This window comes from Chaetura pelagica, unplaced genomic scaffold, assembly GCF_000747805.2.
Source record: "Chaetura pelagica isolate M959 unplaced genomic scaffold, ChaPel_1.0 scaffold66, whole genome shotgun sequence".
Classification (NCBI taxonomy): domain Eukaryota; kingdom Metazoa; phylum Chordata; class Aves; order Apodiformes; family Apodidae; genus Chaetura; species Chaetura pelagica.
This window is the reverse complement of record NW_009953811.1, coordinates 4418621-4431089: the sequence shown is the minus strand read 5'-3', so window position 1 is coordinate 4431089 and position 12469 is coordinate 4418621. Positions and strand designations below refer to the sequence as shown.

General features: G+C 37.6%; 1 protein-coding gene across 1 annotated transcript in view; it reads left to right on the top strand.

Moving 5' to 3' along the window:
• CELF2 (CUGBP, Elav-like family member 2) overlaps nucleotides 1-12469 on the top strand; it is a 257535-nt gene that overhangs the window by 203529 nt on the left and 41537 nt on the right. Inside the window, exons 7-8 of the mRNA XM_010001271.1 lie at nucleotides 4687-4845; nucleotides 6275-6338. Coding sequence (XP_009999573.1) covers nucleotides 4687-4845; nucleotides 6275-6338 — 223 coding nt within the window. The remainder of the gene's footprint in view (nucleotides 1-4686; nucleotides 4846-6274; nucleotides 6339-12469) is intronic.

Sequence of the window (12469 nt, the reverse complement as noted above, 5' to 3'; positions counted from 1 at the left end):
AGGAATTAAAAATGCTGTCAATACCACTCCTCAGTCATACTCAGAGTATATCTGATGAGTAATTACCTTTAATTTTAACACACACATCCCCAAAGAAAAATCTTTGTTTCTTTTAAAGAGATTTTTAAGTGTTGTGGTTTGTGCTGCTCTGAGAAAAATCTCTATAGACATTTAACCTGGCCACGATGAGTTACTAGTGCATGTGTTTTTCTGCAAATAGAATTTCTTTTTAAGTTAATATAATTTCTCCTTCTTCGTGTAGCCAATAAAAATGCTAATGATGACAGAGCATATCAAAGTGTGGCACTTCCTGCAGAGCACTCTTGTGGCTGTCCCCTGGCAAGCAACACTCTTTATTTCCTCCCAAACTGCCTCTACGGCCTTGTGTTTTGTCATGATGAGCAACACAAAACTTTAAACCTGTTCACTTACTGTCAATATAGCTGCAGGGTAACGCCCTGCTCATTGGAGTGGTTATCGAATGCCACGGCTTGTCTGGCAATCTCAAAACTTTTTTCAGTCTGTGATTTTTGTCATGGTCTTTCAGAATTTTGCACAAAAAACCGCACAAGTATGAAGTCTTTACTTACTCTGGATCTTCTAGCTTATCATTGGAGAGTGCATGTTATACTGTATTATGTATACTGTATCTTCGTGTAGTGATGATTTTTCTCGAAGGTGGCATTGATGTTATGTGCACTTGTTTCTTTTTTTTTTTTTCTTTTCCACCAGGACCCTTCAATTTTATTTTATTTTCTTTTTTCTCAGTGATTTTTCTTTGCAATGCTCTAGTCTCCCAAAGCATGCTGGGTGCTAAACAATCATTATTGCGTCATGTCGTTGAGCTGCTTTGTGTAACGAGCCAAGGGGGGAGACCAGGGGTGGGAGGGTGGAGAGAGGAGAAGGAGGAGAAGATAAAGTCAAGCCAGTGCATGAAAATGTCACTGTTTCCTGTATACTACAAGTAATGATATCAGCATTGGAAAGCTATTTTCATTCCAAACATCACATTTGAATTTGGTTCAGCTTCTTTTATAATCGATGTGTTTTCTTTTCAGTGCAATGCATTTTTAGAGCCCAAGTATGCAGTTTTAGATGAGAATCTGCCAATGACATGGGAATAATTGAAATTATCTTTACTAGAAAGCTGATGCTATAGAATCTGTGCAGTCTGACAGTATATTGTGAAAAAGCTGCCACTTTGAGTCTCTGAAATAATAGTCGTAGTAATTTCTCTGCCATGCACTGCTCCATTAATTCAGATCTATACGTTTTGCTGGGTTTGATTCCAAGTAAAAAGAAAATGTTTATTGGTAATATTGTGTTTTACCTATATTTTCCATGTGTTTTAATGTATTTTTCTGTCTAGCCAAATTAATTTTACACAGCTCAACTTCAGAAGAAGGTAAAATCAAAGAGATAATACCTTCCAGACAAATTGGCCCATTCTTCTGTTGTATGCAGTGCTCCAAAAGAGGCTGCGCTTTGAATGTGATACTGCTGTTGACATTAGTTCTAGAGAATAGTTACTCTTGGGTCAAAATACTTCTCAACACCTTTCGAGACATCATCAATGAGATCCCCAAATTGGCAAGGTGACTCCAAATATTTTGCACTTTGAACTTTGGTCTTTTGTCAGTTGATCTTAGGCTGAGAGTCACTTCTTGGAGGGAAGCAGTACATGCTCCAGCTCTCTGGGCGAGGGGCTCAACACAGTCTGTACGTCATCTCTTGCCAACACAAAGAAAAATATGAACCCAGCACAAGATGTTGGGAAGTAAATGGCACTAGATGGGTTGGAAATACCATGCCACTGAATGAGGAAGGGAGATTCACCTTATGTGTGTGCTGGAAGCCTCCTTTCAAGATACAAAATGGAAGAGCATAAACTAAAAATCATTATTTAAGCCAAAAAAAATTTTACTCACTTTTGCCCATAGTCTTCTAGCACAAAATTAACTTGGGTTACCTAGTATTAAATCTGAACTCTCAGCCTAAAAGAGTGGTCTTTGGACATTTTTGTGTCATGTTTTTTGCAAACAAAAGTGGTCTGGGAGGGCAATATGCATTACATAATTAAATATCAACCCAATTACTGTAAAAATTTTTTTTCTAATTTCAGTATTTTTGGTTCTTTGGCATGCATCGATGCCCAAGATGAATGTTCAAAGTGGGCTGAAAGTACAATGGAGATGTTAATTTCCAGATGAGCACATCTCCTAGATAATAAATTCTCTTACTGCTCTATCCACCTGACTTTCTGACCTGGTGAAATCAACTGATTTTAAAACATAAATTGCTGCTTTAAGTTTTTGCTCTTCTATCTCATTTCTGTGGAGTTTTTTTGTGTGTTTGTTTAAGGCATTCAAATGCAGCACCAGTAGAAGACACTAATTTGTTATCAAGGAGTAAATTTGATGCAACAATAACAACCCTTTTCTCATACAGAGCCACTTGCGACATATAATTTCAGTCTTCAGAATGTTTGCTCTCTTGAAAATGATGAAGTGATGAAATATAGAGCAGACAGCGAAAAAAAGAATTATAGATTCATAAATTGCAGAGATATTGTTTTTTATACAATTTACTGACATTTAAACATTCATAAATTCGATGTAAGCTGTAGTGTTGAGTGCTGAGCTGCTGAATTAAGAACTGAAATAACCATATAATATTTCTTCCTTTGAAATTAATTTCTATTACTTTGGAAATAGACCTGATTTTCCTGTGCACCTAGGTAGAAGGCAGTAAGTTCTGGTTTTTCTTAGCCCAGTGCTACCAAACCTCATATTAAATAGAAACAATTTGCTTTTCTAATTAGCAAAACCAGAAAAATCTCTCTCACACCCTCCACCCCCAGCTCCTTTTTCTTTTCTTTTTGTTTTCTTTTTTTTTTTTTTTAAAGGGTCTTAGTTTTACTATTAGTACTAAAATCACTGGAGAGAGGTAATTGTGTAACAAACTGACTCCTTCATAATCTTTATTTGATTGCTGGAGTGGTATGTATCTCCTTTCTTCCTCTCTGAAACACTGAAATACATTTTTACAATGGAACACACAGGAAAGAAGTTGAAGGTGGAATAATAAATCACAATTGATAATTTTCTAAGATATTTCTAAAGGAACAGTGTTGATGGGAAATCTTCGTACAAGAGATTTTATTACTGTGGTTTATTTCATCATTTCAGCTGCTGACTGTGAATGTTCTTATCATTTGTCCTGGTGTGAGGTACTTCACAGAAAAGGTAGATGGCTGTTTTTTGGAAATAATAGAGGACAGGAACTTTTCTGAAGAAGTTCACATTGGTGTTGAGAGCAGCCATGGGGAGAGTTAGGTTAAGTATAACCCTGCTCCCCATCCCACGCTATACACGTTGACTGAAGTGCTGCTGTAATTTTTGAACTTGAGTCACCTTTCAATCCTATCACTGTGTTCAGATTCAAATTAGACAAAAAATTAGTATAACAAAGCATGGAGGGCAGAGGGGAGTTACTCATTGGATCCTTTGAATTTGGAAAACAGTATGAAATGGATTGACAACTTCTGTGACTCACAAAACGCTTGAATGAAGAACTGAATCATTACAGTATATAGTTTGCCCCCTTAGTCTGAGAAAATGAAGACTTGAAAGGTTAAAATATATTAAAAAATAAAATATTTTTGCCTTAATGAAAGAAAAATAATAGAGCGAGAGCAACAGAGACATATTTCATATTCACATGTCTTGTTCTCTCAGTGACTTTGCCCACAAATACCCAACCTGAAGTCCCAGGGAAGTATCCAACTTACCTCAAGTCCATGTGTCCATCTGGTCCATGACCTCCTACTTCTTAAGGGTCCCTCAGCCATGGGTGAGGAGTAGGCTGCAGACCAGATCTCTGGTTCTGTCTTACAGCCTCTCTGTTTCCTAACATGTCTTACAGTCCTTATTGTATCATATAACAAGAGGCTCATAGAAGCAATAGAAGAAGTGGTGGCAATTAAGAATGGGCTTCTGTCACCAAAACTAGTCACTTCTGGTCTTCATCCTGCCCTTTGTTCACATCTCAAGGGTGCTTACAAAGGGTGCCTGGGAGCAGACCGCAGGTGGGTGAATTGTCCTAGCAACATCACCCTTTGTGCTCACTTGGGGCTGGGGGTCCTAGTTATACAACGGATTGGTGACCCACTGATGATGGGCACTGCAGTAAATCTGTTGCTTACAGTCTGTTTATGTAGGATACACAAGCCAGCTGCACCCAGCATGACAGCACAGCCAGAGCCTGGTGGCAGGGTGGCATTGACTGTGTGGTCCCTGGCAGCAGGGAGCTTGGACACCTCTCCCTTTGGCGATGCCTTGAAAACAGACTGCAAACAAAGCATCACGTCCATCTCATCAGCTGTGAAGCTTAATTAAAGAGGACTGGTACACTTTGCCGTCTCTGGCAGAAATTTTGATAGCTGGAAGGAAAAGAGAGCCTGAGGAAAGGTGCTTTATAAAAAGAAATGGTGAATCAATAATTTCTCCATTGCCTCTTTTCCTAAGAAGCTGAAAATCTGAGTCCTTGCAGTCCTACATATGCCAATCACAGAGAGAGGGTGAGCAATCCGGTCACGGTGGCCCTGGGGGTCACGGCTGAGCTCACGATGCGAGGGTGACTCGGCGTGTTTAACGCTTCTGTCTTTCCCCATCTGTCTAACCACAGGGCTGCTCTTCGCCAATCGTAGTGAAGTTTGCTGACACCCAGAAGGACAAGGAGCAGCGGCGTTTGCAGCAGCAGTTGGCACAGCAGATGCAACAGCTCAATACTGCCACTTGGGGAAACCTCACAGGTCTTGGAGGACTCACACCACAATACCTAGCTGTAAGTGCATTTCCAAGGCAGTGGCTGTATTTATTTATTATGCTGTATTTATTTTAGAACCGTGGTAAATCAGCTATAGTAAAAACCCTGCAATAAATTGCTAAGTCCTCCAGGATACGTAGCATGTCTCCTTCTTCATAAAAAGCTCAGTATGTTTATCACATGGTCTAAAAATAAATAACCGGGAATTTGAATAAACATTTCAAGATGTGTCAGTGCTGTCCAGGGCAAGCATTTAAAGATTACTTATGCTGCAAAATAAAATTTGATTCCATTAGTTTTATTGTGCTTTTCAATGTTAGAGTCTGGGGTTTATAGCTGGAATAAAATTTAAGTTCTTCCTTAGAGGAGGGCAAATAGGCACCTGAACACTGTAGGGGCCATATCTGTGTGGTGCAGCCTTCAAACTAGAATGTTGTGGTTCGGTTGTCTAATTTTCCACATTTTCATTTGGAAATGGCTTTCACTTTAATGTGTGGTCTTGTCAGTGTTAAACATGCATGGGTCATACTACCTGGGACAGAAAGTGAAGATGGCAGGGGAAAGCAATTTGTTTCTCATAAATTTAAAATGGTGTTTTTCTTGGTCAATTTGTAAGAAGAGAAACAGATGTTAACTGCTTGCCCTGATGGAGAAATCTGAAATCCACAGCCATGTGTCTTCAGTCCTGGATGGCCAGGAGAGAATCCTTGGCAGCACAGCCGAGAGGGAGCCTCTGCCTTTGGTGGCTCTGGAGCTGAGATGTCAGGTTAAGCACCTTGGGATAACTTGGAGAGTTCCTGATGGTCCCAAACTAGACAAATAGATGCGTCCATATATATGTACTGTGTACGCATAAATACGTAATTTGTATGCATACAATGTTTTGGTATCGTGCTATAATTATAAACAGCAATTTACCTGGCAATCAAAAACATATATTAGTACTGAGGTAGGCTAATTAATACTGAAGTAGGCTAAATTGTTAAATACAAATACATGTCTAATGAGTATCTGTGTGCTTGATTCATAAAGATAATAAAGAAAAAAACTGAATTCAAGGGAGTGGGGGAGAATGGACCATGATTGACAGAGATGAGTTATGGTAACTACTAGACTACAGAGGGTTGTAATTAGTCACGCTATGTTGGTTTAAATGGATTTAACACCTGGTTGTTAAAAAGAATAAATTGATTAATTGTTTTAAAGCAGAAATGTTATTGAGTTTCCCTTGTGTCTCTGTGTTTCTTAATAGAGATTAGACATTAATATGAATTTACAGCATTGACTCTAGGGATGTTCATTCCAACAATAGACAGAAGCAAGAGACTATATAAATGTAAAGGAAAGCATAAATACTCCAAATGTGAAATGATAGCTCATTTTAGTTTTATCTTCATTTGTTACATTAATGTCAGATAGATTGCTGTGTTGTGTTGTTAATTTGCAGCTTCTGCAGCAAGCAACTTCCTCCAGTAACTTGGGTGCCTTCAGCGGCATTCAGCAAATGGCCGGTAAGTTAAAAACCATTTCATTTTGCTCCAGTTCTGTTTTGTATTCTTAAACTATTGAATTCTGTACCTCTAATAATCACATTGTCGGGAGTGGAGGGAGGTGTTGTGTATTAAAAGTGGCAGATGTATTGGCAGGGGACAGCTCGAGGTTCAATGTCAATAGAAACACTTTCTCCCCTCTTTCAGAAACTGAAATTAAACCCAGTGCTCCCAGGTTGTGCAAACAGTTTGTCTTGCATTAGTCACCTGCCATTTGTCCAAAGTAACCAATTATAAATTGCAGGAGAGCTCTTAGTCCCTGCAGCCGTATCCTACCCTATGAAAAGTGTCAGTAAAGCAACAGCAGGATTACATTCTAATTTCCAGTGAGATTTCTATGTCCTAAAAAATCAAATTAATGGCAGCCCTCAAACATTTTAATAATAGGTGGTGAGTAGAAGTGTTCTGACCTTTTTAATGAAACCCAAGATTACAGGCCTACCTTCAGTATGAATTTTCAGGCTCTTTTTATAATAGTGCAAAATTAACTGGGTGCCTTTTTGACTTTGGAACCCTAGTTGACAAAATTGCACAACAGAAGCTTTTATGTAAAAGCATAATCTGAAGTCTAGAGGAAAGAAAGAGAGAAAGAAAGGAAAAGAAAGGAAAAGAAGAAAAAAGAAAAGAAAAGAAAAGAAAAGAAAAGAAAAGAAAAGAAAAGAAAAGAAAAGAAAAGAAAAGAAAAGAAAAGAAAAGAAAAGAAAAGAAAAGAAAAGAAAAGAAAAGAAAAGAAAAGAAAAGAAAAGAAAAGAAAAGAAAAGAAAAGAAAAGAAAAGAAAAGAAAAGAAAAGAAAAGAAAAGAAAAGAAAAGAAAAGAAAAGAAAAGAAAAGAAAAGAAAAGAAAAGAAAAGAAAAGAAAAGAAAAGAAAAGAAAGAAAGAAAAGAAAAGAAAAGAAAAGAAAGAAAGAAAAGAAAAGAAAAGAAAAGAAAAGAAAAGAAAAGAAAAGAAAAGAAAAGAAAAGAAAGAAAGAAAAGAAAAGAAAAGAAAAGAAAGAAAGAAAAGAAAAGAAAAGAAAAGAAAGAAAGAAAAGAAAAGAAAAGAAAAGAAAGAAAGAAAAGAAAAGAAAAGAAAAGAAAAGAAAAGAAAAGAAAAGAAAAGAAAAGAAAAGAAAAGAAAAGAAAAGAAAAGAAAAGAAAAGAAAAGAAAAGAAAAGAAAAGAAAAGAGAAAATAAAATAAAAGAAATCAAAGCATAAGTGGATTTGAAAGCCGGCTAGTTGGAGGGTTTCTTAGTAATGAGCTGTGTGCCAGTAGTAACTGATGTGTAGTGATTAGCAAAAGGTCACTCCCACTGTGTGACCTACCATGCTGATACCCTAACTTAACATGATGCTAGAGAAGGCAGCATGTGCAGTAAATCAGAGCACAGATGCACATTATGCCTGCCGCGGGAAACTGTTTAAAAACCTTTTTTTTTTCTTGTTATAGGAAAAAAAAAAAAAGGAAACACAAAACCCCTAAATTGCTACATTAGTTTTTTTTTTAATCATGAACGCACTGAATCAATGAAATACAACATTATGCTTGCTTCATCATTGCAAAACAAGGACTAAAATATTCAGAAGTCTTTATGAACACCATTTCTCACTCTTCTTTTAATCCTGGTCTTCTGCTGCTTCTGCTTTGAATGAATTCTGAAATGCTTTAACAACTATAGATACACCACACTGGATAGCTATACCCCACAGGTATTCTTTGCTCAATTGTTATATTATGCTATTATTGCAGTGACATCAGAGACTAATGTGAACCTGCTGTCTGACAATATAAATTGGCCTACAGATGACAATATCTCTGAATTATTCTCTCCTCCTCAGACCTGCTGGCAGTGCTTGCTGGTTCTATTATGTTACACTTGCAATCTAGCATTTTTTCATCCAAAAAATGTATCTTAATATGATAAACAGAACAGAGCCCTTCAATAACAGTTTTATACTTGGCAATTTGAGAAGTGGCTTTGAGCTCAGAGATTGTGTTTAATGTTTTCATATTTGGTTAGGCCTAAAAAATGAAAGAATTGAGACACCAGGGAAAAATAATGTGATATCCGTTGCATTATGTGCACCTTAGAAGTTTTCTATTGCCCGTTTCTCACTGGTAGTGGGGATTCAGCTTTGTCTTCAAGAACTAAGAATTTTAGTTGAGTAATTTCAGGATAGCCTCTCAGTCTAGGTTATGGTTTGTTATCTGAAAATCATATGGTCTTGAGACTAGTAAAAGTCATCTTTAGCAATCATAGTGGCACATCATTGTTACCTGAGGTATATGCCTTCTCGACAACAGATTAGATTGCTCATGCACTCATCTATGGGATAATTTAGTGACTGACTGCCTCTCATGGAAAATACATAGGTTTTATCTTATATTAATGTTATCAAAACAGCTTGAAGTTTACTCCTTTTTTTTCTCCAAAACATGTGACTAAGAAATTTATGTTCAAAGTAAAATTAGTGATATGAAATATCTCTCCAAGCTGCAGCTTTACATGAAAGTGCCAAAGACTAATCACAATTTCATCATTAGTACTGAGAGTCCTTGTCCTCTCCCCAGAAATCATACAGAATTATGTCATACAGTGCATCTAATATCAAAGACTTGTATATTATGTTTTGTGAAAGGAATAGAAAATAAGCCTGTGTCTGCAATAAGCTCTTGCTTTACCTACTGAAGCCATCCTTGATTTTTTGTTTGCACAGGTTTTTTAGATGTATGTGTTCGTTTTTTCAAAAATAATCTAATAGGTATCTCAGTATTGCTTTTAGTAAAGTATTTCATGGTGAGGAATAAAACTAGACAAAACTGAGCAAGGTGCTAAAGAAGACCCATCATTACACCTTGCAGGTTCTTTGAACTTTGTGTTTGAGTGGTCCAACTTTTCTCTTTGAAGTCAACGAATGTGCTTACCACTGGATTCAAGCACTAAAATTTTGATCAAAAGCCACATGAGCCATTGAAATTTCACTCCTACATGTCAGGGCTCTAGCATCTCTATTGTCTCACTGAACTCACAGTTTGCTGAATTAGGACTTTTAATACAGCCACCCTCTTGTTCAATATTAGAGGTCTTTGGACATACAAGTACTTGTTTTTACTGCAAAAGCTTGTGTTGTCTCTGTACTGAGCAAAAAGGACACAGTACACACCTGGCTGTGCATGTGAAGAAGTATTTGCTATGCAGTCCTCAGTGATATTTTTTTCCTTAAATCAAAGCAATTTTCTTTGCTAGGAGAGCAAAGACACTGATTTTCAGTGTGAAGTTTCGAATTCCCTTTCCCTGTTATGATGCCTCAGTCTGGTTAAAGTCGTTTATAGGTGGCAAAAGCAGGGATGATTTGGTTTTGTGGGAAGGAGTTGGGTTTTTTAGGCATTTTTGGTTGAAGAGAATTGGAGTTTGTTTGTTTGTTTGTTTGTTTGTTTGTCTGGGAGCTGGGGATCCAGTCCAAAGAAAAATACGGATTTTTGTCAAGATCTCACTAACATACAGATACTAAACCAGCACTAGCTCCAAAGATGAATGCTGTTCTTTCTGTTGCAGCCCACTGGCCATGCTGTAAGTTCAGCATTGCCTTTGCCTTGTGTTCATAAACCACACATGATGTCCAAGCAAACCATGAAACTGGCTCACCTAAAATTTGTGAAATACTAACATTTGAGAGCCAAAAAAGCAGTTTGCCATTTAGCTCACCAGGCTTGGGCTTCCACGCTTGGTTCTCCAGTTGAAGTTTGCTCATTTTTATTGAAAAATGAGATTCTCATTAAATTGTTTTATCTCCAGAGCCAAGCCAAAGAAAATAGTTTAATATGTTGAGACTGGTAATAAAGTTGGCAGAGCTGGCAGTACTGCCTTTGGTGTTAGAGTAATAATGATCTTGATTACCAGAGCTTAACCCTACCGTGCCAAACTCCACTGTCCTTTGTAAAACATGCAAGCACATACCATCATCAAATGCGTATTTTGTAGTGAGCTCTTCCTCATTTTCTCTCCCCTCCTCTAATATCTGCTAATGCTAATTTGAAGGCAGTGTTTTCTCTCACATGCCTCTCAAGCCTCATTGTCTAGTCTGTGCTTTGTCTTTGGGGAAGGATAATAATTTAGATTAATTACATTATGTGATTTGATTGTCTTACTTTAAAAAGACAACACAAGCTACATGAAGCACTAGCAACCTTTCAAGCAAATAAAAAATATTCCCCTTTCAAATATATACAAATTGCATGGAAGGCTTAATTCAAAGGAGATTGATGTCTCTTGAACCTTTGCATGGAATTTGGCTGGCAGTGGATCAGGCCTAAAAACTGCAATTATTTAAACCAACCTGCCTGTTTGAGAGCAACCTGGGAAGTACTACACAGACAGTAAAAACAGGGAGGGCAAATGCATAAAGTTTAAATGTCTTAAAATATATGTTCTATGAAGATTTTCTATTGTCCATTAATGTAAAATGTTTTGGAATAAGTATTCACTCATACAGAAATATTTCTATATCAGTTCAGGATACATAAACATAAACATTACTCATAAAAGACAAAAAGGGACTGTCTTGTTTAATTGAGCAGTGTTGTTTGCTTTCTGAAGTCATACAGGAGAAGAAACCATGCTTTTGGCTTTTCTTGTTTTGGCTTTCAGATCCCTAAACCTTCTGCAGCTGGGACTTGTTATATTTTTCCAATGTATGGGTTTTTTTCCAGCCCCTTCCAAACTCTCTCAGTGTGGTTGCATTTTGGGTTGAACCTCTGGCCCTGTCTGAGACCTGTTCCATCCATTTCACCCTTCTTCTGTTACTCAAGCCAGATTTCCTCCTGTTGCAGAGTCTGTAGGAGCAGATGGGTTAGAGAAACTCTGCAAGGTTCTGCTTTCTGAATATTTTCCTCTAATTGTTGGATTGGCTCAGTAGATCTAGAGGGACCGGTTGGAAGCCAGGACCATCTGCACAAAAGCCCTATACTTTGCATTGGCCCAAGGATCCTTTATATCCTCTGACTCTTTGGTGGCTTCATTCCAGCAGAGCCATACTGAAGGGGAGGGCTTTTCCTGCTATGACCTCTTTAGGGATATCATATTAAAAGTAAAGGTCACTGAGAAACTGTTTCCACCTCAAGGGAGAGAGCTGTTTCTTAAAGATAACTGACAGTTTTGAAAATGTTGACCTCAGGGACTAAAAACATTGAGCTTTTTTAACAGTAACTCCATTGAAAGTCCTGCTTTAATTGAACTCATACAATTAGCTTCTTTTTTTCTTTTTTCTTTTTTCTTTTTTTTTGCTAGTAAATTACACAACTCCATTTAGAGTTGTTTGGAGTTTGAAGCAAGTGAGGCTCTTCTCCATCCATACATTGCTTCTGCTCACAGGATGAGGAGAAGCACCTTGAGAGGAAATCCAATACTTGGCAGTTTACAAGACATGCTTATTCAGGTGGTAAAAGTGCACGATGTGGAAGTTTGGCTGAGTCTGGGCACAAGATCTGAAGCTCTGCTGGCCTTTCTATAAACATTGAAAAGCATAGGAGCTCTTTATTGCCTTGGTTCCATTGTTGGTGGAATACATCCCACTGCAATTTGGAAATGAGGCATCCAATCTCCCTGCAATGTCAATGAAGAGGGAGTCACTCACAGGCTGCAATTCATCCTACCAAGGCTTGGGGTTAATCCATCTATTTTAGGATCAGATGAACCATCTGCTCACTCTCTCTCCTTTGACTATAGCAAGAGCCTGGGCAAGTAACTTTTATTCAGATAAAGTTAGATCAGATGAATCTTTCCCAGTAGACCTGGGGGAAGCTTCAATTGAGAAAAATCACACTTTTTGCCAGTTAGAGCATAACTGGAGAAAGTGCTGAAATTGTGCATGAGTCCAACTAGTCAACTCTAACTTTCAGTTTCAGATCTGTGCATGTACTCTTAAAAAATCAGAGCAGAATTAAATATGGAGTTCACAGTTGTTCTAAGGGCTTTCCTTAATGTAACACTAAATGGCACTGTTCAGATAAGCAGCTTTTCTAAACGTAGGTGCAGAGTACATATGGTTTGATGGAGGTAGTGCTCAGGTCTCCTGTCCTTTTTAATTCTTAGAGTATTGCTGGAATAACATCACA